The 26,904-nt window shown below is 40.9% G+C and overlaps 1 protein-coding gene across 22 annotated transcripts in view; it reads right to left on the bottom strand.

Annotated features, from left to right (window-relative positions):
- PDE4DIP (phosphodiesterase 4D interacting protein) overlaps positions 1-26,904 on the bottom strand; it is a gene marked incomplete at both ends in the record, with an annotated part of 223,864 nt that overhangs the window by 43,964 nt on the left and 152,996 nt on the right. For 10 of the 22 annotated variants that reach the window (XM_082614143.1, XM_082614149.1, XM_082614131.1 and 7 more), the window contains 9 exons: positions 674-725; positions 1,753-1,988; positions 3,468-3,996; positions 4,609-4,725; positions 5,621-5,813; positions 7,910-8,345; positions 10,975-11,207; positions 16,431-16,519; positions 26,685-26,812. In XM_082614143.1, coding sequence (XP_082470269.1) covers positions 674-725; positions 1,753-1,988; positions 3,468-3,996; positions 4,609-4,725; positions 5,621-5,813; positions 7,910-8,345; positions 10,975-11,207; positions 16,431-16,519; positions 26,685-26,812 — 2,013 coding nt within the window. Of the gene's footprint in view, positions 1-673; positions 726-1,752; positions 1,989-3,467; positions 3,997-4,608; positions 4,729-5,620; positions 5,814-7,909; positions 8,346-10,974; positions 11,208-14,779; positions 14,865-16,430; positions 16,520-26,309; positions 26,813-26,904 lie in introns of those variants that run through there. The other 12 variants (XM_082614148.1, XM_082614150.1, XM_082614130.1 and 9 more) reach the window with 3 other exon arrangements.

Raw genomic sequence — 26,904 nt, 5'->3', positions numbered from 1 at the left:
AGAAATGAAAACAAACAAAAAAATACTTTGTCCTTCACTGCAGATATTTTGAGAAGCACTGAGTGGTCTAAAGCACACTCACAACACAAAGGGGCGTGAACTAGTGACTACAAAGGACTCTGAGCCTGTATTTTATTGCACATAATGAGATAATATCCAGTGACTCAATGAAAACTGTTTCCTAAGACACTGTAGCCTCCCGGGATCTGCAACGTCAAGCACTTTTTTAAAATTAGACACTGTAATACAATTCTTTTTTTCCCAAGGAAATTGTGTGGCCATTAAACTAGCTGTCAACTCAACTTGGGGTAAGGCAACTTGGTAAAAACACACCTTGGTCTTTAAACACACAGTGGGGAAGCAGAGGAGATCCTTGGGGTGCCAAGGACCCTTAAAACCTGGTTAGTTTACTTTTAAGTCAGACTGACTCTAGGTTACTAAGCTAATAATATAATAATAAATCTAGGTTACTAATTTGAATAAATATACAAACAGAAATCAATAGAACTATATCAAAAGAGAGTAAGGCTAAAAAGAACAGTAATGTGTTCCATGAATAAATGAATTCATTACAATCAGCATTTTCCTTTTTTCCCCCTGATTTGTGAAACTGCAGCCACCCTTGACCCCTTAGGCCTTGTTCCTGATCTTTACCAGATCCTATTTGAATTACCTCAGGGCCAGCGGCTCAAGTCCAGCTTGATCTTTCTCACTTTTATGATCCTCTGCAAACCAAATTCAGAAAGAAACAGTAAGAAATTAAACAGGTCTCACTTCACACATTATAAATGCAGGAGCCCATTTGGGTGCAAAACAGTGACTACTCTGTGTGTCCAGGATATGTGGGAGAATTGCTCTGGGAGATCTCAGATTGTATCTTTAGAGAACAGACATGCAGGTTCTCCTGAGCTCACCAGGCAGACCTTCCCTGACCTGGTAATCACCATCATGACTTCCTCTGCCCTAAATCAACACAAAAAAAGTTTAAAAGGCACTTGGCTAGCTTCCCTCTGGAAAATTCCAGCCTCCAAGCCTGCCACAGACTGACTTCCATACGGACCAGCTCTGTGACCCATCACAGCTTTCATGTAGAACCTACTCTTGCTTTGAGGAGATGACAAACAGCCCTGTCCCACCTCTGCACCTGCCACTAGGATGTGGGATGGTTGGCCCCCAAGATTGATCCTGCTGTTCTCCCTCGGGTGCTCTCAGGAAATTCTAAGTCAAGGGTTTCAATAATTACCAATATTCCTAGCCCTTGTACTATGACATTCAGTGCCCAAACCATGTTCAAAAGGGCACAGTGCTTCATCTGCATTTGAATTACATTCATGTGCGATACCAGGCAATAGATGAAGAAACAGAGATACCAAAAGGTTAAGTCATTTGCCCAAAGAAACTTAATGGCAGCATCCAGGCTAGAGCTTGCATATTGAAAGTCTAGGTTCAGGGCTTCTTTAACTACAGTGAAGTCCTCTGATCTCTTCTCCCTTTCTCCCTCTTAGCACTAGATGGACTCAGCCTCCTTCCCTAAAGGTCACATTCCATAAATGATGCTGTAATCATGGCCTCTCTGACCCTGTGGTTCCTCCTCGGTGCTTCCCACGGGCCAATCCTGATTCTGTAATGACCCCTGGGAAATGAAGTGGAAGCAGAACCTGGGTTAAAAGGCTGTGGTGGAGGTGTGGCGGTCACCTGGGGCTGGGCTCTGGGAGGAACTGAGAGTGTTCAAAAGCCCTGTGGCCAACTTACTGGTGCTGAGTTTGCTGGTGAGCCTCTCTGTCAGCTGGCTTCCCTGAGCGAGTTGTTCCCGGAAGCTCTGCCCCAAGTAGTAGTCAATGTCATTGCTCCTTAGGAGGTTCTCGAAAGACTTTACTGTATCTTTTGCATGCTGGGTGAGAAGATAACAGATACCTCTCCCTTCTCGTATTTTCTGGCGTAGGTAGGATAGTTCTCGGGCCTGGTCCTGAATCAGGGAATCATATTTCCTAATGTAGGAAAGAAGAGGAAAGGGTAAGAATAGAAAAGGGTGAAGTTATGGGGTCTTCTGTAGTCATTTCTGTGAGAACATCTCTAAGAGTTCCTCAGTTTGAGCTGAATTCTGGCACAAAAATCAAAGAATGTATTTAAGAGTAAATTCTGTTCTGACAAACTTGCATCAAACAACATGGTATGCCACCATTCTTCCACTGTTTTATGTGTTAGTCATGTGTCCAAAAATGAAAAATAAGTTCTGTGGGGGTAAATACAGTGCCATATTTTACATTCCTTACAGCACCAATATAGTGTAGACTCACAGTTGATACTCAATAAATACTAAATATAGTTATTGGGTAGATGATGCTCAATAAATACTAAAAATCCAAATAGGTCCTTTCATGTCTTCTACTTCAAAGACCATCTATATTATGGCAGACTGTACTTTGCAAAGATGGCCATTACTCAAGCTCCCATTCCATGTGCTCCTCTATAATGTGGCTGTGCCCCTCTTTCATCATTGGGCAGAAGTTATTCTCCACCTCCTTAAATCTGGGTGGGTTCTGTGACCACCATGACCAAGGTAACATAGTGGAGGTAACACTGCACCAAGTCCAGGAGTCGCTCTTAACTGGCCTGGCAACTTCCAATTGGAAGCCAGCTGCCATGCTGAAGTGAAACTACCCTGAGTCCACTGTACTATGAGAGGCCCAGGCCAGGAGGAGAGGTCCCGGAAGACAAGGAGCCACATGGAGAAAGAGAGAAGCCAAGGAGCACCACATCACCAGACACATGAATGAAGAAGCCGTGTCCAGCCAGACATTTCAGTGACTCCAGCCCCAACCTCCATCTGATGGCAGCCGCATGAGAGACCCCAAGTGAGAGCTACACTTCTAAGCCCAGCCAATCCACATAAATTATTGTTTCAATCCCCTAAGCTTTGGGGTGGTTTGTTACTCAGCATAGATAACCCAGATACTGAGAGGGATATCTACCCTGGTGTTTTTCCACCACAAAGTATCAAAAACAATAATAATTATGGCAAATAGTGTTGAGAGTTTTAATATATGCTAGGCATTATTATAAGCACTTGTATTAATTCATTTAAACCTAATAACCACCCTTTGAGATAGGTTTTCTTATTATCCTCATTTAATAGGTAAAGAAATAGGCTCAGAAAGACTGAGTAGGTTGCATAACCTGTAAGTCCCAGAGCTAGGATTCGAACACAGGAAGTCTGACTCCAGTCTTACTACTTATATCATATATCCTGTCACTTTAAGAATACATTCCTAAGAGGAAATCCCAGGGATCTGGTATCTCCCAGCAGGGGTCACGTGTCCTTTCTTCAGACCTAGGGCTACCATTTAAATAGGTGCTCCTCTGATTGCCCTGATGGATTCTCTCTTCTACCTGTCCGGGCTACCCTCCTTCAAACATAAACTTAGACATCATCAATCAAGTAATGGTCCAAAGAGTACCCTCCTTACCCAGGCCACGAGGCTGATCTCAGCTCCTCGGCCAGCTTCCCTTCTGTTCCAGTTTTCGGGAGCTGGGCTTCCAGCTGGGACACCCTCTGGATCAGACTCTCCAGATCCTTTTTAGCCTGAAGCCCTGGGGGGTAGAAAGCCCCAGTGCCATCAGACAGCCACCCCTCGTCCTCATCAGTGACACTATGAGGTGAAGATCCCTCGAGGGTACCAACAGCCTTCAGCTTTCGGGGTCTCTCCAGACTAGATGAATAATCGCTTGTAACTGAGAGGGACCGGACCCGGCTCTTGAGGTTTTGAATGACCTTGTTGGCGTTCTGCAGCTGGGCCTTCAGATCTTTGATGTCCTTACATAGGACAGAGATGTCTTCTGACTTTCCATATGCCTGGAACTCCTCCTGCTTCCCTAGCTGGCTCTCCAAGGGCTTCTTTCCAGGGGGGCTGACCAGTGTGGAGCCCAGGTGTCCCTCCTCAGAGCACAGCCCCTCCATTAGGACAGTTTCCCTGAGGCTGTCATGCTCCTCACACTCTGAGAAAAGACAAAGACATCTTCCTGATTAAAGCTGGGTGTGCTGCTGAGGCTACTCCCTTCAAGGTCTTGAGGACAATAATTACTAGAGCAAAAGTTGAAGCAGTACTTTATTCAGTGCTGGCACTGTACTAACATTCAAATGCAGTATTTCTTACCCTCCCAAGAGCCCTGCAAGTCAGGTGTGGTCACCTTCTATTTTACTCAAGTGTTTTTCTCCTTGATTTCAATTTGATGGATGTCCCTATAGTCACAGTACTTTTATAATAGAAGAATATTTTTTTAAAACTTATGGTTTGCCTATTCCCCCAAAGCTCATCTGGTCTTCTCATTAATAAATAGACCTTAGTATTTTTTCTATAATAAACAGTTGGATAGAACATTTTTTTAATTAATGCTGAAAACTAATTGTAGAAATTCAAACTCACGCTCAGCCTCATTCTGGGCAAGAGTTCTCCTCCAAACTTCCTGTCCCTCTCTGGTCTTGTGTCCTCTTCAGTCTACCATACCCCCTCATCCCTACTCCTCGTTGCATGTGGGACTCGCCAACAGCACCCAAAGGTGAAGGCTGCCTCTAGGGAGGGAAGGTGAACCCCATACTTGTGCTCTTACCGGGACTGGTGCTCTCCTCCCGTTCAGCCTCATTCTCGCTTCGGCCACAAGTCTCATAGCCCAGGTCCTGGAGGTCCACCTGCACCTGCTTGCTGTCCTGCTTCACCAAGGATTCACCTGCTTAGGAAGAGACAGGGGGTGTTACAGAGTACCTGAATTTCCCACATACACCCTCACCCTCCGTGGCACATACCCTGGCCCTTAGGGTGCAGGGAGGTTAGATCCACAGTGGGATAGATGCTTCTTTGGACTTAGGTGGGAGAAGAGACCACCTGCTCCAGACAGCAGGACTTCCCTCCGCCACGATGAGCCTGTTTGCCATTGATGATCCCATCTACAGATAACGGGGCTTCGCTGGGACCAGACATCTTTAAGTCATCTCTAGAAGCCCCAGGGAAACTAGTAAATGCTTTGTTCTCAGGGGCTCAGTAAATGTTTGAATGGAGCTGAACTAATTCAGAGTTTCAAAGACATCTAGATCTGTACTGTTCCGTAAGGTAGCTACTAGCCACATGTGACTATTTTATGTTAAACTGATTAAAATTAAGCTTAAAATTCCCAAGTTGAATTAGCTACATTTCATGTTCTCCATAACCACATATGACGTAGGTATAGAACATTTCTGTCACCACAGAAGTAGTTCTATTAGAAAGCGCTGATCCTAGACCAACAATGATGGTATATTTTTAAGAATCTGATGTGGTGCAAAGAGGAGCAGAAGAGAAGCAATTAGCATACATTGAGAGAGGTAAGGCAGTTTGTTGACTGTACCAGAAATCAGCAAATCTAGGTGTTAGTCCATTTCCTCCCTATACTGTCACTGCAAACTTGATTTATTCATTTACTCTTCTCTGCCATCTGCAAATTGAAGTTAAGTATCCACTTCCACAATCCTAGGGTCGTGGTCAGGATTAAATTTGTTATGAGGTTGGGAAAGAAAAGTGAAGTCTGCAAAGCATGTAGCTTCTCAGGGAGAAGACAGACTCTTTGGTGAAGTGAACTTAAGACTTACTAAACATGACTCTGTATTTCTCCAGCTGGTTGGCCTGGGCAAAGACAGTGGCTTCTGATATCAGCAGCTTCTCCTGGAGATCTTGATAGCGTTGTCTGCACTGTGCCAACTGGGAGTGCAGCTGCTTGGTGGATCCTGGGAGGCTAAATTCTGACTGAGGTCCAGAGATACGGGCCTGGGGCTGGTTGACCAGCTGTGAAAAGAGCCAACACAGGGTCAGGGCAGTCTGAGCTCATCCCCCAGGCAGTGATGGCTGCTACCCCTTGCGAACCCTGTGGACTTTATTCATGTGTCTGTCACAGCACTCCTCATCCCATTTGGCAGTTACTTGCTTTCTGGAATGAGCTCCTGGAGAGCTGGGGTAATGTTTTATTCATCTCTGTATCCGCAACACATAGCATGGTGCCAATTGAATCTACAAGGAGGAGCTCTCAGTAAATGTTCAATGATTGAAGAGAGAAGGGGTGGAAACCTCCACTCATCCCTCCCTGCATTCCTGCCCAGTTGTCCTCTCAGAATCCTCTGCAGAAAGTAGAACACTCCCTAACACCATACACAAAAATAAACTCAGAATGGATTAAAGACCTAAATGTAAGACCAGACACTATGAAACTCTTAGAGGAAAACATAGGAAGAACACTCTTTGACATACATCACAGCAATATCTTTTTTGACCCACCTCCTAGTGTAATGGAAATTAAAAAAAATAAACAAATGGGACCTAATGAAACCTAAAAGCTTTTGCACAGCAAAGGAAACCATAAACAAGACGAAAAGACAACCCTCTGAATGGGAGAAAATATTTGCAAACGAATCAGTGGACAAAGGATTAATCTCCAAATATATACACAGCTCATGCAGCTCAATATCAAAAAACTAACAACCCAATCCAAAAATGGGCAGAAGACCTAAATAGACATTTCTTCAAAGAAGACATACAGATGGCCAAGAGGCCCATGAAAAGATGCTCAACATCACTAATTATTAGAGAAATGCAAATCAAAAGTACAATGAGGTATCACCTCATACCCGTTAGAATGGGCATCATCAGAAAATCTACAAACAATAAATGCTGGAGAGGGTGTGGAGAAAAGGGAACTCTCTTGCACTGCTGGTGGGAATGTAAATTGATACAGCCACTATGGAGGTTCCTTAAAAAACTAAAAATAGAACTACCATATGACTCGGCAATCCCACTACAGGGCGTATACCCAGAGAAAACCATAATTCAAAAAGAGTCATGTACCCCAATGTTCATTGCAGCTCTATTTATAATAGCCAGGACATGGAAGCAACCTAAGTGTCCATCAACAGATGAATGGATAAAGAAGATGTGGCACATATATACAATGGAATATTACTCAGCCATAAAAAGGAATGAAATTGGGTCATTTGTAGAGATGTGGATGGACCTAGAGACTGTCATACAGAATGAAGTAAGTCAGAAAAATAAATATCATATATTAACACATATATGTGGAATCTAGAAAAATGGTACAGATGAACTGGTCTGCAAGGCAGAAATAGAGACAGATGTAGGGAACAAACATATGGACACCAATGGGGGAAAGGGGGAGGGCGGTGGGATGAACTGGGAGACTGGGATTGACATATATACACTAATATGTATAAAATAGATAGCTAATGAGAACCTGCTGTATAGCACAGGGAACTCTACTTCATTTTGCTGTACAGTAGAAACTAACACAACATTGTAAAACAACTATACCCCAATTAAAAAAAAAAAAGAATCCTCTGTAGTCTCCATTTTACTTAATCCTCAGCTCAGCTGCCTCCCCTTAGAGGATCCTGATAACTCCTTCTGAGGCTCAGGGACAGACACCTGTGATGAGCTGTGACGAAAATGGCAGTGATAAGGAAGAGATGTCATTACACACCACTTGTCTGGCTGCCTTAAAACCCCGTGTATCCCTATATTGCATCCTATTGAAATGATCTGGTTTTGTGCCATCTTTTCCCACCATACTGAATATCTGAAGGACAGAGACAAAGCCTTATTGCCTGCTTCCAATGTCTAGTCTCTTATCTGGAAAATTAGGCACTCAAATATTTATGGAAAATTAATTATTCATGTAATATTTATAAGATAATGTTGTAAAAACCCTTTCTAAAGGTTGATGTGTGAGGAATATTATCACCACTACTTGTGGTGCAAAGGTGCCCTTCCCTTGGTACCTCCTGACCCACAGGGCAGAACTGTTTAAGGTAGAAACTGACATTTCCAACCCTTCTCCAAGGGTCTTTCATTCCATCTAATCCCACACTTACTTGGTGGGTATCCGTTGTGAAGGCAGTCCCAAGGTCAAGGCTCTGGGGTCTGGGGCAAGGCCTCACGGTCACACCCTCCTCCTCTTGGCATTGGTGCTTTCCAGAAGAGCAAACCAGCTCTGTGTTCATTCTGTCAATCTCCCTGGCCAGGTGCCCAAGGAGCTCAGGATTAAGTTTACTATTCCCTTCCCTGGTGCTCAGCACCAGCTGTTCTTTGAGGAGGTTGATGATATTGTGGGCATTCTTCAGTTTTCCCTGGAGCTTTCTGAATTCAGCCTGAAGGCTATTCTCATTCAGACCCCCTTTGGCAACCACAGTCTCCACCATCACCTCGCCCTTCTCCTTGTCTTCCTCAATCTCCCATCCATCAGACATTGCTTCTCCCATCTGCTCTTTCAGCTCTGCATTCTCAAGGCAAAGGCTCAGCATGGTGTTCCTACAGGAAACATACATAATCAGGGGCCAGGTCTGGTCTTGGCCTCAGTTCCTAATAGCCCCATTTACCCACACCTCAGGCCATCAGAGACTCAGAGACACCCCATAGCATGAAGTGACCTCAGAGACCTACAACAACTCCCTTATTTTATACACGAGGAAACCAAGACTCAGAAAGAGCAAGAGATTACCCGCACTCCCCTAGCTACTTGGTGGCATCATCATCACTAAAAATCTAGGACTCAAGACACCCAGTCTAATTGTGCTTACTCATGCTTGCAGCCTCATGTTCTAATTTTCAGTGGCCTCCAGAAAAAACAAGGGTAACTACACTGTTAAGAAAAAAATAAAAAGGACATTGGGACAAATTTATTATTATGGATTCTACAGTTCTATTAATTATCATCAGTCACTTTTCAACTACTGGATGAGAAATTTGGACCTAAGAACACAGAAGAAATAAACAACACTAATCACAACTATAATCAAATGTACTTATGTTAATTATTTGCTTTACGTCTGGCTCCTGTGATAGGAGATCATCTTCATGAACACAGGGATTCTGCGTGTCCTGTTCACCCTGTATCTCCAGAACCTCCACAGTGCCAGCTGCGCATAAAATATTCATATTTGTTGAGGAAATAAAATGGACTAAATAACTAATTTTCACCAAGACATTCTAGACGCAGCCTTTCCTCCCACCAAACATTTCACTAGGACTGGGTGGAAGCAATAAAAAATACGGCTTTAAAAAGGCAATTTACTTAAAAAGGCAGTTCACTTAACCTCTAACACTGACCTAGTGGAGTTATTGGATGCTTACATGAAATTACATAAGTGGCATGGCTGGCTCGGTGTCTGCAACAGAGAAGTCATTTAATCCTGCTCATACTAGCTGCAGATCTGAGGAATACTAACAGCAGAATCCTAGGAGGTGCTTGTCTAAAAATCTTTAGAGCTAAGGCCTACAAATCGACATTTTACTTAAGTTCCACAGGTGATTCTTAAGCACGTTAAATTGAGAACTGCTGACCAGAAGAGGCAAAGGAAGTAATAATTCATAGCCTGAAGGACCAGCAGTTGGCTATGCCTCTAGACTGGGTTTCTCAGATCCTGAAGTTTTGGAATAGAGCAGAGCTTGTCTAGCATGAATCAAGGATGAAAATGCTTTAGGACACAGGAGTCAGAGAGATCGTCTATGAGAGTTTCAATGGAGAAAAGTGGGACAGGTATTTTACCAAAACTGATGTGTAAAAGGGAAAGAAAGGGGCACATGTGTGGTATAAAGAAGAATATTTAATATTTAATATTATGTCATAACTTTATATTTGCTGTGTTCACAATACAAACTAACAACAGCAATGTTCAACAAAATCTCACAAGAGGGACTACGAATTACATAGATTCTATCTTCTACAGTATCAGTGGTTCTTCAGGTTGGATGAAGAGTTCAATCAGTTTTAGGTTAGTAACTCTGAGGAAAAAGGAAAATAATTCATGAAGGTACTACATTTGGTTGGACTGTATATTCAACTGTAGGATCAAAAGAGATGCATTGTTCTCACAATGATAGCACAACAAAGTTTACATATAACAAAGTTTAAGTCAAACTTAAGCTTTAACTTAAGTAGAATTGAAGAAAAGAAATATCATGATAATTCAGAGTAAAAGAACCAACATTAAGAATGATCACAAGAGTATTTCAAAAATTGTTTGACAAAGTATACAGTATAGAAGAAAAGGTTTATAATTTAATAATTGGGAGCCAGGGGTCTAGCCAGGGATTATTATGCAACCTTGAGCAAGTTACCAGAACTTTTTAGGCCAGAGTTTCCTCAACTATGAAATAAGACATTATGCTGGATGCCAAGGTCCTCTTCTGTACTAATATTATTCTATGATTCAGGGACATTTAAGTGGCACATAATAGGCAGGGAAACAATAGGGCATGAATTAGAAGTTGTACATCTGCACAGCTGTGTTCTAAACAGCAGGCCATATGATTATGACCCTCAGGGATGAATGAATAAATGGATTAGCCCTATGTTCCCCAAGCATCTTTTGAAAAAAAGCCATTAAAGACAGAGTGGTCAATCTAGCCAGTGAATAAGCTCCTTACCACTTTTGCAAATAAATAAAACAGCAGAGATTATTAAAATTGCTATTCTGTGATTTAAGGATTTGTGCTGCTGAGAGAGAGCTGAGTGGAGGTGGAAGGGCCTCTGTATAAATCCTCCTCCTCGTGGACTATTCTGGTTCTGCATATAGCAGTGAAGCATCTTGGGTAGCAGAAGATTCCTTACATGTCACAGTCAATTCAAAAGAGCAATGTGAGTCATACAACTAGATTTCCACTCATGGCAGTCATATATGTATAGCTAATAATGGACATTATTATACTGAATTAAGACCAGATTTATTTGAATAGTTTGAATGGTAATTATTGATAATCCCCATTATCCAATATTATTAACTTTTCTAAGAATTTATAGAACAATTAATGCACGGAGCATGGGATGTGGATCAAGAAGCCCCATGGCAGCACAAATGCCTTGGCAGCAGCAAGGTGAGTCCCTTGGCTATGGTAGCCTCTCCATCAGCAGGCTCCCCTTCTCTGGTGCACATCCTACCTGATGTGGGCCACAGAGGAGAATCCTGCTTCCTCAATTTGAGCCTTTAGCTCCTTCAGTTCCCCCTCAGCTTTCCTCTTCTCCTCTAAGAGCTGGTGAGTCTCAGCCCTCAGGTGGAGCATTTCCTCCTGAAGACCCCTGTTACTGTCCCCTTCTGTTGTGGACGGAGGGGCAAGAGATACGTTCTGGGTCTCCACAGCTGCCAGGCTTTTCTCCAAAGCTACCTTGATGAGCTGAAAGAAAATCATGGTTTAAAGAAGTTAGTGCATTGAAGAGGATCTACAAGGAACATCAGATCACAAAGGCAGCCTTCTAGGGGACCAAAACAGGCAGACCTAAAAGGAACTCCCCCTCTAGGACTCCTCAGCCATAAGGGCCCTGGAGACTGGTTTGGGTGAGAGGATATACCACACAAGCAGGGAGAATTGTTGCCACGGGCAGAGGTGGGTGAGGAAAAAAACACAAGCACACAACAAATTTAAAACAAAAGCAAACAAATGAGGTTTAAACAGGACTGGAGAGTGTGGATGCTGTGATTCTTCTCTTTCTAAGGGGACAGAGTTCTCCTGGAGTCTTCTCACAGTCAGCAAGCTTCATCAGCTCAACACTTGAGTCCTTGACTGCAAAGATCATGGCTAAGATACCAAAGCTCAAAGCCTGAGGCTGTAACTCAGACTCCAAAAAGGATGATTATGAGGAAGGATCTGGGCACTCAGGAATCAGGAGTCATAGTCAGAGAATTAGGGTATAGGCGGAGCTACAGTTAAGACAAAGCAACCTTAATTTCATTGGCAACAGGCGAATCACATTCTACAATTGCTGAGAAGTTAAAGTGAGGCCACCTGCCTAGCAACCAATTTCCCTTGTTGGTTATCACCCTATGCTGATGTTGCCAGCCAAACTCTCTCTACAAATCTAAGCACGTGAGAAGAAAACAAGCAGAAGCAATTTCCCATCACCTTTGTTTTTTGAGGATACTCTTGAAGTTACTCCTTAATGTTCAACTAAAGCAGATTGTATAGTTTTTCCTCAGATAATATTTTAGGGCGTCCTTGGTGGCACAGTGGTTAAGAATCTGCCTGCCAATGCAGGGGACACGGGTTCAAGCCCTGGTTTGGGAATATCCCACATGCCACGGATCAACTAAGCCCGTGTGCCACAACTACAGAGCCTGCGCTCTAGAGCCTGTGAGCCACAACTACTGAGCCCGTGTGCCACAATTACTGAAGCCCGCACACCTAGAGCCCACACTCTGCAACAAGAGAAGCCACCGCAATGAGAAACCCACGCACAGCAGCGAAGACCCAATGCAGCCAAAAATAAACAAAATAAAAATAAATAAATAATTTTTAAAAATTACTTTTTTAACTTTTAAACTTTTTTATTGTTCGTCTTGGGCTCCTCTCCAGCTTTTCCCATGCTTTTAAAAGTTTAGAAACCAAAACATGAGTATGATAATCTACTTAGTGTATGACTAATCATTTTAGTATGTGAATTTCTTGCCTGTCTGTCGAATATTAATCTTATGTCCCAATGTCATATTGGCTTATTTTTCCTTTCAGTGGCAGCATTTTTGGGTTTTACTTAACTTCAGGTCAATTTTGACCTCCCAATTTTTCAACTCTCCCCACAGCTATTTCTGGGTCATATTGTTTTCTTTTATCTCTATAATGACTTGTACCTGTCACAAATTCATTCCCGCTATACAGAATCATTTCACAATCATCAAAGTCATCAAAATATTTATGTGCATCTCCATAAATCATGTTGTGGCCACTTGATTAGGGATGATTTGTAGAATTAATTATGTGATTTATTGCTTCATTTAGGTCAGAAATATTGATATATTGGACAGAACAGGGCTCAGAGGAGCTTAAATGGATCAGTGATTAACAGCTGCTTGGCTTGGCACAAAGCCATTGACTGTTGCTTTGGACCTCATAACAGCATGATAAAATCTAGGTTTCAGGTATGTTGCGGGGTTGATTCATATGGCACGTATGTGTAAAAGCATTTAGTAGCATAGCAGTTGAGGTTGTAGGGATGTGCGAGATACGCACCCACGTCAAAGAAGAAAGAGATGCCTCACACAGGTGCTCATTTCCTAGGCATCCAATCCCACCTGGGGTTGTAAGCCTGAGATTTGAGAGGCTCCTGGGAATGTGTTTCTATGGTTCTACTGCCAGGCTTAGTTGGACTGGTGGCCATCCCCACATGTGCCACGAAGCACTTGGGTCAAAATAAAGGAAGGGGGACTGGATAAAACCACTTTTGAAAGTTTATGACCTCACCCTTCGTTTAAATTGACATTACCTTTCTAAATAAACTCTTTGCAACTAACTAAACAATGTCATCAGCTTTGAATGTGGACACACTTATTCTTTTCTAAACCTTAAGGGTTCCTTCTGCTTAAAAATGTCTAACTTTAATGATACCATCTATTTTTAAAGTGCCTTCTAGATGTATGTTATCATCTATTGATTTAAATATACCTACTTTCTTTAAAAAGAAAAAATAAGACCCATGGAATGTTAATACCAGAAGGGACCTTAAGGTTCATCTGGTCCGATTTCTTACTTTTAAATGAGAAAACAGAGGTCTGATTTGTTCCCAGGCTAATTTGCCTTTTCATATTTCCATGTCCAAGGGAGTTTACTTTAGCTGCCTTGTCTGTAAAATTTAAATGTAAATGCATGAAAAGTGACTCAGGATCTAACCTTTTTATTTTTTTTTCTTTAACATCTACGGAAAGCTAGTATTTCTATTGTTTTTCCTGAAGTAAAACCCCAGGGCTTCCAGTGTATGTGGTGGTAGTATGAATCCTTTAGTTCTATTGTTAATTACATCTCTTATAGGTAGTTGTTGCTGTGGTTGTTTTTCACATCTCCTAATTCATCTATTCTTTTGCTTCCATGGTATAATTCAACTTTTTTTGTGTGCTGGTTTTTCATTTGCCCCATGGAGATCAATGTGCAGATCTGGTCTCTTATTTGAATAGAGTGGTTTTGTTTTAGGCCTACTCCTTCATACCTCCCACAGTGTAGTTCATTTCTCAGACAGCATTAGGGTATTAAAAATTATCTTTTTTCAAGTTCATCACTGACTCTCCTTTGCAATTTTGATTGTTGATTAACTTTTCTCCATTGCAAAAATTCGAACGAAGAAAGGCAATGATTGATTACTCTAGTTTCTTTCACAGGAACTTCCTAGGTATTTGTTACAGATCTTACATTTGATTGGGAATGGAATTGTGTGAGAGGTATCTGAGGACAAGTACCATCATGGCCAGCCAGGCCTGGCACTTCCTGAGGAGGGTGAGTCCAAAAATAAAGATGAACCAATCTGCTTTGGCCAAAAGGTGGTTCTTGCCTTAAAAGGCACACAAAGTTGGATGTGTTTGTTAGGAGAAGTGTGCCTATGCTTGAGGTGGGAAGGGAGCTTGGTGTTGAGAATAAGGTCTACCTCCCAAGGACACAAATAGGAGAAGCTCAGAGCTCAATCTTAAGGGACCAGTTCCCGGGAAACAAGCAAACACATTTTTGAGAATCTGGACACAAAACAGTTATGACAAAAAAAGCTTTATTTAATTGGTAGCAGGAGAGTCACACCAACAAACTTCAGAAAAGTTGAAGTAAGTTTACAATGATTTCACACACCTCTTTCCCCAAAACTGAAGATTGATTTTCAAGGAAAGGGGATACAGAGAAAAACAGTGCTTACCCAAGATATTTTTCATCCAACAGGTAAATACTTGTCTAACTTATTAAGTATCTCCTATGCCAGGTGATAGGGAAGACATTGCAAGGGAAGTACAAATGCCCCAATGTAAAGGTTTATTCCAGGCTTGGACTGACCTCAAAATGTTGTCTGATCATTTTCTCCACGCTCAGCTATAGAAAAGAAGGTTGAGGAAGAAGTGACTTTACAAACCAGTTTGCCTATAACTGAGAAGCAGAGTGAAGAACTCGTGCTATCAGGGATAGTTTGGACCACATCAGTCAGAATCTGGTTCTCTCCATATCTGTGTCTCCTGTTCACTTATTCTGAAGTTAACCCTGACCCAGAGTAGCAATAACCATCAGTGATCTGCTGACATCCCAATCTAGCTTTGTGTTAGAGTGGATATTTTCTCATCCTGCATATCCCTCTCTCTCACCCAAGATCCTCAGTGAAATCAGGGAGTGAGAGGTAAGGGATCTGTCCAGAGGGGCAGTGGCGTACATAATTAAAGTTACAAGTACCGCTTAGCAGGACTCAGAAGAAGCTGTCCAAGCAAAAAGAGAAGTGGAGTTCATGCAGGAACTCAAGGGAGAAGTTAGGGTCAGGTGTGTCTAGAGCAGCAAAAAGGGAATCTTGGTAGAAGGTAAAGAAACTGTGCTGAGGATGTGAGGTATTCCAGACAACTGCTTGTGTCCTTAAGAGTCAAAGACTGTGCCAAATCCTGTGAGATCTGGGGACTGCTCACTTGGGTCTTTCTGTTGGTTTATTAGATGTCTCCTCTTTTTCTTATGCAGGAGATGAAGAGGCAGACCCAGAAAGCCTCATGTCCCCTATAGTTTCCCTAATAGCTCCAAGGAGACTATCACTGGAAAAGCCCAGCTGCTTCTGCAGAAGGACAGATACCAATGATCCAATTTCCCCTTAAAAACTCAGAGAGTCGCAGGCCTGGTCCATCCAGGACATGTGATTGCTAAATGTCACTGGGCAAGGTGAAGACACATAGGAGTTCCAGTGGGTGCTATGGGATCACTGTTGGTGACTTAATCTCTGAGGTCTAGGACATTCTGCTCTTGAGCTTGAGAAAATGCTGATTACACCTTCACTGATGGTTGGTGGGAACAATGTTTTAGCCTTGGGTACCAAGTTCTGAGGTTTGACAGGGGCTTGCTCTTGAAGTGTCATCTGCTGGTCATTGACGTGTCACAACCTGGGTAGATTGTCAGGTTGTCCAACAAGGTTCTCTTTTATATAGTGAGACTTCACTGAGAATGATCCCTGCTTTGGAAGTATTCCGATCCTCTTGGAGTTCCTCAGAAAACACTCTCCTGAAGCAGGTCCTAGGCCTGCCACCTCCCCAAGTAGCCCTTCGATGACTCCCTGTCTTCTGTGATGTGTTTCAGTTACAAAAGCCCAAGAGTGTAAGTGTTCAGGTCTTGTTGTAAGTAAAAATTCTTCTGAAGCTATAGCTATAGACGGTACATAGGAGCAAAGGAGGGTAGGAGGGGGCAGGGAGCAGGAACACAAGATACAAGGAGTAAAATGGGTGGATTGGAAAGAAAAATGGAGTGAGGATAGGAGTTGGCAAGGTGGCTGGGAGGGCAGGAAGAAGACTGGGAAGTGGTTTATCTAAAAAGAAAGCTTCTCACTCCAGGCCCACAAGGGCTGCAGGAGACCACCAGTCCCCAAAGGGCTATGAGCTCTGCACCCTGGGGCCCCAGCACCTGACTTGGACTTACTTGCTGGTGGCTATTGTGTGCAGCCTCCTCCTCAATACTGTCGGTGAACTCTGTGCTCGCATCCTCTGTGTCGTCCCCTGCAGCTGCACCTAGAAGTAGGTCCAGAAGACAAAGGTGACTCTCTTCACACGTGCTTTCCAGACAGCAGCTAAAATTACACTCTTTTTGCCATCTGCCTCTGATTTCTTCCCTTCCCCACGTGGATGGCCCCCTAGCCAGCAGGGAAAGCAGCACTAAGGTACCAACTCTGTAGAAAAGCTTTTTCACCATATCACTGATACTTTCTTGCTAACACTCAAGCTTAAACCTCAAAACATAAGCTGGCTTGACTGCACAGACCTGTACCTAAGAAGCAGACTGTTAGATAGAGTGGTTACCCCCCTCACTCATTTCCAGAAAGACAGAATTATTCCCCTCCAGCCACTGACTGTCTATGTAATAACTTTCCCTATTGTGACACGGGCCCAACGTGACAACTTTTTCCCACCATTGAGTGCTGAGAGGGTCCCTGATTTCCTTGGGATTAGGGCAACCAGGCTCCTCTCACACTTTTCCATTGCTGGGATCAGTCATGAGTGGGGTGATAATCTTGCTGAGGAACCCTCCTCTAAGTGTCCTGTGTCCTACAGAAGCTCAGGTCTAGTCCAGCCCTGTGGCAGAGAACAAACAGTTCAGCTGTTTCCTAACCCCTTCCTCTAACCTCCCCTCCTCCCACCTCCCTCAAACTCTTGTCCAATGCCAACATCCTGTGCCTGAAGGGTTTCCTGCACTGCTTTGTCCAAATGGAATTTAATCCATTCTTCCATTCCCCAAAGATGAACACAGTCACCCTGGGGTGCAAACATCTATGCCCTGCACTAAGGGACAAGTAGTTGCAGTTCATGGTCCAGGTAAAGGTCTAGGGCAGTGCTGACCAATAGAAGTTTCTGTGATTTTATGTCTCTGCTGTTGAATTCAGTAGGCACTAGTCACATGTGGCTACTGAGCACTTGAAATGTGGCTAGCATGATTGAGGAACTGATTTTTTAATTTAAATTAATTTAAATTTAATTCAAATAGCCACACATGGCTGGTGGCTACCATATCAGACAGCACAAATCTAGGGCATTTCTTCTTCTCCACATATGTTAAAATAAGACCATTCATCAAATTTTAGATTGAGACCAGTGGCCCACATTACTGATTTCTTCTGAAAGTGTAGGAATTTATAGTGGTTAATTCATTTGGAAACCAAAGAAAATCTACCGTGACACTCCCCGGGTCTTACAGAACCTGCCCAAGTTAGAGAACTTTGAGATCTAGTTTTGACCCTGGCCTCAGCAACCAACCTGTTAAAACTCCTCTTATGACTGCCGGGAAACCTGGGCCTCAAAGAGATTAGGTGGCTTGACCTAGGTTACGTAGCTAGTTCTAGGTAAGAGCTGTGCCAAAGATGGCAAGTCTCTGGGCTTTCAGGCAGAGGCAACTCACTGTTCCCTCTGGTGACAAATCAGATCTTTGTCTCTTCCTCCAAGAGTAAAGAACCTGCTCCTGAGCTCAGACATCTGTGAATGAAAGGCTCTGCATGAATAATGAGCATTCACTACCCTCAACAGGTAAGGTGAACAGGGCCAGTTCACACTTATGTTCCATCTCTTGGCATCTGCAAGTTTATACCAGGGATTCACAATGGCCCAGGCCAATCTCATTAAGCTCCTAACAGCTTAATCTTTTGACTTATTCCCTGGTCTTTACTGTGAATGTTGTGTTAACTTTGGACTAAGGCAGTACTCTATTCAATAAAGCCCTACTCACAAGGAGGCACCTTTACCATTCAGCATCTTTAGAGATCCTTGGCAGGCTGTGTACAGTAGGGATTTCCAATACTTACTTTTTCAAACCAGCCCTAGAACCATCTTATTCAGAACACTGGTTGTGTAGAGGTGAATGAACACAATTCCTAAGCTGTGGCTGCTTTGGAAACTCACTGAACCCAGGATGCTAATTCACTTGAGGACATCCCTATCATATTATGCTCATTTTGGAAAATCTTTCCCTGTACAGCAATAGAGATCAGAATGTTTTTCTTTCCCCGCAAAGAAAATGAATTGTCCCACTCAGTGATAGATTAAGAAAACACACTTTTCACACTGTTCCCCTTCTGAGTGTTGGACTAGAGAATGATCCTGTGGTTGAAGAAGGTTCAGCTCTATGAGGTCAGGATCCTCACCCCCATACCACTCTGGGCCCACATCCCATGATGATTCCTGTACTAGGTTCCAGAAGTAAGGTAAGTGGGGATTAGAAAGAGTGATTGTCACTGGCCTTGAAGGCTTTTGTCTAACCCTTTCTGCCCTCCACTTACCTTTGTCAACCTTTCTGATGCCACATCTCCATTTCTACATAATGTTCCCTCTTTAATTCACTCTGGGGCAGGATACCATGATTTTGACTTCATCAGGAGTTAAGTGGAGACAAAGCAAAAATGCCCGTTTCATCCTGACATTCTACTACTAGGGGTTTTGTTTTCCTCATTCATTTTTTCATCTAGCTTAGTCTGCCATACTTCCTTCAGGGCAGCTTTAAGAGTTGCTCAGCCCTTTACCAATTTGAAGTAGAATGCTAAAGCCTTTTTTGTGTGTGCTTGTTTGAGGGGTAAAGTTAAAAAAAAAGTTTATAGAAAACATTGGAATAAGTTATCCCACACAAGGTCCTATCTATAAGTTTATATTAGCCATTCCTCTTTCTGTTTCTACCATTTCTGGTTTTTTTAAAATGACAATAAAGGACTTCTCTTTTGTGGAGGATACGCTTTTCTGTGCTTTCACAAAGCAACAAAACACTGTCTTCAGAACTAAGTTGGAATAGTACTTTAAATTTCTAATTTAAAGGTACTATATATTGATGAAGTGAGTGCTTATGTTTGATAAATAAATAAAATGGTCTGCCGCCTTTAGAATTTCTGAAAGCTAAGAATCTGTTCATTCAAATTTAACTTGCTTCTCCAGGTTTTATCTCCAGGATTAAGTTTTACATGTTAGACTGGAAATTTTATTAAAACCTTTTATTTGAGGCTTCGATGGTAGTTTCTCAAGTTGTGGTTCTTCCAAGTTTCTAGGTTCTGAACCACACATAATGGAGGTGGTACCAAAACTTCTGTTTCTTAGATTTAGAAAATTATTTTCTACCAACTACCTGACTCTATAAAATGTATAGAAATAAACTTCTATAATACTATAAAATCCTTGGGCAAAAATTTAAGTGGTATGCAAGAATAAGGTCTTTTGTTTCATCAAGGCAAAAATTCATACTTCTGTGCTTTCTAAATTGAGGATGGCATAATTATTGAGAACATGGACTCTGGAGCCAGATTGTCTAGGTTAGATTTTTGCTCCCATCATTAGATACGTGACTTTAGACAAATCACCACCTTTCTGTAACTCAGTTCCATCACTTATTAATTAGGATTAATAGTAATATCCACTCCATACACCTGTCAACTTTCAAGGGTTTGGTGCTTTTGAAGGGCTTAGAATAGTGGTTGGCATATACTGTGTACTCAGTATATTGCATTATTATTATTGTTTTAAATTATTGTTGGTAAACTGGTCTATGGGCTGAAAAGTTGAGGGTAGAAAAAGACCGTAGAACCTAAAAGTACTCAGCAGAAGAAAATTCTATACCTAATGTTTTTACTGGATGATCTTAATCGAGTCTATCTGTATTTTTTCACTGCTGAATATGTTTCCCCAACAGGAGGTTTGAAGTAACACTCTTATGTTCTCCCTACTTTGCAGGACAGTTGAAAAAACACAGATCTATCAGTAGATTAAGATGAACTCTTTTGAATAGGTTTTACAAATAGGATTCATCATCATTAAATAATAACTGCCTTAAAACTCCATCATGCACAAATAAGCCTTGAGGGAAAGTCATGAAGTGTTATTTTAATTCTTCAGTAATGAGTCCCAACTGGGCTGCAACAAGACCATATTCTCCAAATTCTACTCTACCATCATTATTGTTTCCTTTTTAAGCCATTTATACGCAACCAACAGAAAAGGAGTAATATTTTCCCATAAAGTTACTCAGAACATAGGAGTCCTATTTGACTATTTTGAAAGGGGATTCAAAGAGCTAAACTTTACAGCACGAACAAGTTTGCAGTGACAAGTGCCCGGCTGTTTTTCCCTCAGTGCCAGGCTCTTATGTCCTCTGGGCTCACCTCACTTTCACTCCTAGGCACTCTGCCATGTGCTCATTACAAGAACTCTCACCTGTTCACGTCATGAACCAACTATTGATGACTTAAATATTATGATGCTACATGAGAGGATCAAAGAAAAAAAGGTCTCCTATCAAACTGCAGTATTACCTGCATCCATTCCCTTCTGGACCATAAGAAAATGTTAAGATTTCATATAATCTTCCATAAGCTTCTGCCAAGAAATAAAATTCTTTAACTAGACAGATTTTGATATTGGAACTGAAGTAGCTAGAAATCTGTTGTCTGCAGTCAAGCCCCTTCATGGTATATCTTTGTCTTTAAATTGCAACATCTCTTAGGTACCCTTCCAGCTTACAAGCTTACAATTCAGAAGGCAACTGTTTTCAGTGACTTAAAAGTCTGTAATGTCAAGGAATTCTTCCTGCTTATGATCTCTTTTTTCCTCAAAGAACACAAGAAACAGGCCTTTCCAGGAATATACACAGGGACAGCACCACCCACCAAAACAATGGACTCCTCGAATTTTCATCCCACTTTCTACTACTTTGCTTCAGCAAGGAGAGCAAGAAATGTTTTTTTAAGGTAAAGTAGTCCATTTCACATTTCTGGGGGAAGTATAATGCTGTTTCTTTAGTCTCACTTCCTTGAGAGTAGAAAAATTCAGGTTTCTTCCTCATCCTTTCTTTAGTTAAATTTCTTGAGCCTTATTTGACTTGGAATTTTATTACAATAATCAATAGACTGATTCTCCTATAAGGGAAAGAAAAAGATATGAGCTTTCTCTACTTTCCTCATAAATCTTTTAAGAATGAAACCAAATAGTTACTGTTTGGCCTTTGATAATTTTATTGGATCAGTGACAATTTTCTGTGTCTCAACTAAAGTAGCTGAAATTCTAACACTTATATATAAAAAAGTACACGCTCCATTTCAGCACAAATGTTAACACAATTTAACACAACACAGTGCCATGAAGAAATGAAAATTTACAGCTTGTTTTGGTGGGGAAATAGTCCTAGAAATAATCTAGCACCACGTTACTGGATTATTTAACATGTCACTTTCCTTCTTCATTTAAATTGTTATGAATCACTCTAATTTTTCTCAACAGCCCTAAGACCAAAACTTTAAGTGGTAAAAGTAAACCTGCTTTTATTATGAAACTGATAGTACTTCATGGAAACAAGACAGAAATTCATGGTTTATAAAACATATTTGTATATACACATGGCTCTAAAGTTCACAGATTGAGAGACAGGTTGGTATTTCAGAGCAGTGATTTTGATAATTGCAAAAGGAAGCACTGTATACTCATGTAATATACCAAAAACAAACCTATATGCATTTCCTAGACAATCATGAGTTCTCAAAGGGAACAAGGAAGTCCATTTGGTTCATGTACTTAATTAACAACCCTACTCTTCATATTACTTTAGATCAAACATTTTCTGATGTTGATGAACTTTCTATTTTATCCTTCCAGCTTTAGCAAGAAGAAAACAGTATGATAAAGATTTTTATTTCTGGAATTTGACTTTAAACAACAAAAAGGGAAAGTAATGCAAAAAGAATTAGTATGTCACTTTATAAGTTTAATTATTCTTATTTGAAATCTGATAAAATTAGTATTGTCAATAGCAATACTAATAGCATTAGTATTGCTCTACAGTTTTATGTGTCCCTTCCACTTCTCATCCTTTGTTGGAAGCAAATTATAAATTTGCTTTATTTGGGAAATTTCTTTGGGAAATTCATCCTGGCTCAGTGATTACATAGAAAGAAGTTGAGAACTTACCTTCGTCAATACTCAAACTACTTAAAAGCAACATGGTAGTCTTTCAACCATAATAAAAAAGGCATAAAAAAGTTATTGCTCCAAAAGTCTAGTGGGAGAGTGGCTTAAATCCATAGTCCAAAAAGCATTAAGATGCAGAAACTATTACCCCACAGAAATCACTCTGATGTACTATCCCACTGACTCATTCCTTCTGTTTTTTAATTGGGTTGGCTTATATGCGGCTCCGTATTCCCAGCTATTCTTTCTACAGTACAAATGGTTCTATACTACCAAAGGGAGGAAAAAAGCCCTCTGAGCTCTACCCCAAAGAGAAATGAGAAAATACTCTATATGATTCTATCTCAGAGGATGTTAGTATCTGAAAAAGAAAGCTAACTTCATTTATCCCACCTCTAGTGCCATTTCTATGAGGCAGGATGGAAAATGGACTTTAAAAGTATGTGGGTCACTGTATTCCTTCCCGACTCCCTAGGAAGTTTGTCATATATCCCTGCACACTGCCTGCAGGCCTCTAGAATTACTACTGAGACCCTAGTTGAAGAGGCAACTTGAGTTTTTCAGGGACATGAAGAGTCTGTGACGTTTTCAAATAAAAAGACCAAGAAACCAGAAATCAGTAACTTTATCCTAACAACAGGAACTAGAGTTTTCCAATACTAGCTCAAGGAAAGCAAAGGTATTAAATTATAGTTTCCTCTAGGGCTTACAGTCCAAAGGGAAGTGACTTCAGGAAGGTCAGTCAACCTTTATTCCTCAATGAAAGGAGCAATTTTGGGTGTAATCTGATCTATTCCTTCTTTCCCTAATCAGAAGACTCTAGATCCAACTAGAAGACTGAAGCAGAGAGAACTGAAATCAATTTTCTTGAACTGTTTTGAAGCTATGAACCAAACCTCTCAACCAGATACTGAATTAGAAGCATAAGTAAGCACAAAAGTGATAGGTCTTTTATATATATCTGCCATTTATGTATAAACTGTGCAAGTAGAATAAACAAAAGAACCTCCTAAGGAAACTCGTGGCTTGGATCTAATATCCTATCCAGGTCAAGATTTCCTTGATCTTTAACAGATCTCTCACTATACATAATGACAAAGACAAATCTTTTAAAAACATGAAGGAGGAAGTGGAGGAACCAAAAATATTGCTACCATCCACAACTGAATGAAGAGAGGTGGCTGTGGGAGAGGGTTGGGTCAGGGGGGATAAGGATAGAAGTACACCCCATCAAAGTAAAAGGTTGACAATGTTAAAATAGTCCCATCAGGCCTTTTCAGAAAAAGTTATAACTTGGCTAAATAGCTAAAAAGAGAACACCAGAAAAATGTCGATTTATACTAGGCACTAGCAATCACCAGACTTCAATGATATAGTTTAAACCTGTAATACAAAAGAGTTTAGGGGGAAATATCTGTCAAAAGGACTCCATTTCACTCATTAAATAAATCTTCTTGGAGGTCCTTTTCAACTCTCTAGCTCTAAAAACTATAGACTTCAACTACCCTGACCTCTTACAACCATTACAACCAAAAAGGAAATGTGAGAAAGACCAAATCCATCAATATGCGTTTTTCTCAATTTAAGTTCTATGCTTGCAATTAAGCATAGCCTGAGTGAGAATTTCATTTCATTTTCTTTCACGCTTTTTATTCAAGCACAAGGTTCTATAAGCACACAATGCTTTATCTAAAATTATTGTAAGGTTGAAAAATTCCTGGCAAAAGCAGAATAATTCAGTAAGAGAAAATGTCTGTGCCCCTGAAGAGAGAATGGAATCATATTAGAGCATGGTAAATATGATTATATGAATAATGTGGCCAAAGCATCATCTATCTGTGGAATACAGAACAAAATTCATTAGAATCATGTTCTCTAATAAGATGCCGAATTACCACACAAAATTGTTAGACCAGCAAGCTCTCTCCAGTTAGCACTGTTTGCAAGCCTCATTCCAGCTATACAGACCAGAAAGTCAGTACCAGATTTTAGTCACATCTACTTTATCAAGACCAAACTTTTAATTTCTCTTGTGCCACTAAATCACCTAATTTTCTAAAATGTTTCCCAAGGACCAATATCAAAGGTAAGTAGCTATAGCACAAGTTACTCTATCTTTTCAAGATCCAAATCAGGACTAGAATTCACTTACTTTCTCCCCCAATCTACGTATTTTGTCCACTATTCAGTAGGAAGTTGAGTTTCTCATTATTCACCCCACTACCTTAATATTTCTAACACTTAGCAACTGTTCAAGATAACAAGGGAAATTCCTATTCTCGTTGGAGAATGACAGAAACAGAAGTAGTAGTTTACATAAATTACTGTAATCACTATGAGCCATTAGAACCCAAATATCACCCATGGTTGAATCTTAATAGGAAACTTAGAAAGTGTCATTGGTCTATTAGTAAAAATAAGGAAAGGCATTTCTTAAATGCCTTGTAATCATATGACAGGCTAGTCTTTGGTGGGGTGATATTTCTGCAGCTCGATTACCCTCCTCTTTACTTCTACAATGTTACAGAGCTGGAAAGGGTCACTAAACATTGGAAGACTAAGAAAAAATGGATGATTCTGCTTATACTTCCAATCTTCTTTCTTAAATGACCCCTGAACCACCCAAAGCCTATTAAACTGGAAAGCTCTCCATTAAGAGGAAAGCTTACGGCTACCAATCTTTTACAAACTATCAATACTTAATCAGAGAATTCCATGGTGTTTCTCCAGTAGAATATTTTCTTCCCTGTCCATTTTAGAGTGACAGATGCTCTATCTGTTACAGGAGTGGCTAAGGTTACAGAAACTTGGACAGAATTTATAAGGTAAGCAAGCCATGTCAACACATGAATGTGAAAGAAATAAAAGTGTCATGTGAAAAATGGAGGGAAAAAAGAAAAACCATTGTGCTCCACCCTCGTTTAGAAAGGGTACTCAGTCACATTTATGGGGCTAAGGAGCCTCAATCCATATTCACCAAATTCCATGTTTAAAAACTGAAACCTCAGCTTCTAATCTAGGAAATTAATTCCAGCAGAAATAACAAACCTCATGGGTTAGCAAGGCTACAAAGTAACCTTGGTTACTTTTTATACTCTTGACATTTAAGATACCAGAAGTATAATCTCAAGGTCCCCTTTCCTTACATGTCATGTTGAAATAAGAAAGCATTGAGACAATGACCAAAACCTAGAAAGATCTGCAACATTTCTTTCTAAACTATTAAAACACATCAAAGCCAGAAGCCTATTACTTATTGTAATATGGAGAAATGCAAGAGCACTAAAATGTAAAAAATACAGGACTCCATCTAGTGCCATTACCAAATGAAAAAAATACAAGAAATATTTTCTTCTAGTCATAATGAGTTATTTGGTGAAATACTGAATTTAAAGGGGGACATTACGTTTGAAATTATCTTTTTATATAGAGAATTCTGACTCTGGAAGACCTGGGAGCTTTCTTAAAGTTGTGTTCTGACTAAATACTACACCCTTAAAGAAAAAAATTTTAATGGAATCTAATCTGCACCTAATCTAATTTCGCTGTCATTCAATAATCAACTCTGAAACAATATTAGAGGTAAAGGTTTACTATAAACACTTTAACAGTCTTTGCCTCTGCTCTTTAACTTGGCCTTCCAAATACTTTCAGTCTACTATTGCAAGACTTGGCTTTGGTTACCTTCTGATAAGGATTATACCACTTTTGCAAAGTCATTCTTATAGACTCTCAATCTCTTATCTCTCTCTTATCTTGAAACTTTTGATTAAAAAATTGCTCTCACTCAAAGAGCAGGAGTTGACTGAATGGCAAAAATAATACACACGCATGCATTTATGACATGATATGGAACATATGAAATGGATTGTGAAAGTGGGGGAGGAATAAACTTTATTGGCCTGTAGAAGGGATGAGGGCAAAGAAGGAAGGGCTGGGGAAAAGAATGAAAGCAGGTGGGAAAACTAAAATGGAATGATTTATAGTGTGCAAATATACTTTGTAACCTCCACGATTCAACTTATAGACAGCTATGTACAGTGAAATACAGGTAGACTAAAGTGAGTTTCACTTTGTAGTTGATGCTACTTGTACCAGTTCTATCATTAGTAAGTCACTGTTTAATTCTGCCAAAGTCAGACAAGGCTCTCTGGTTAGTGCAAACAAGGGTCTCCATCCCGGGCTGCAGTCTGACCCGCCAGTGCTCAGAAGGCATGCTCGTGACGAACTCGCACACTTTCCAGTTCCCCACCTCCAATGGCGGCCAGGGTCTCCAGCCTGCTTAAGCGCTCCAGGCTTCTTCCAAGAACTTCTTCTAGCCGACTCCGTATCACCTGGGCCCCTTCTAGTTCCACCTGCAGAGTTCGGTCTCTCTCAGAGCTGATTAAACATGCCACACATGGAAGGAAAATGGATTAGCCATCAATGTAATGAGTCCATAGATGTTTCCAAAGAGCCATCAGTGCCACTCT

Source organism: Mesoplodon mirus, assembly GCF_964341445.2.
Source record: "Mesoplodon mirus genome assembly, chromosome: 3".
NCBI classification, from domain to species: domain Eukaryota; kingdom Metazoa; phylum Chordata; class Mammalia; order Artiodactyla; family Ziphiidae; genus Mesoplodon; species Mesoplodon mirus.
This window is presented reverse-complemented; position numbering and strand designations above follow the sequence as displayed.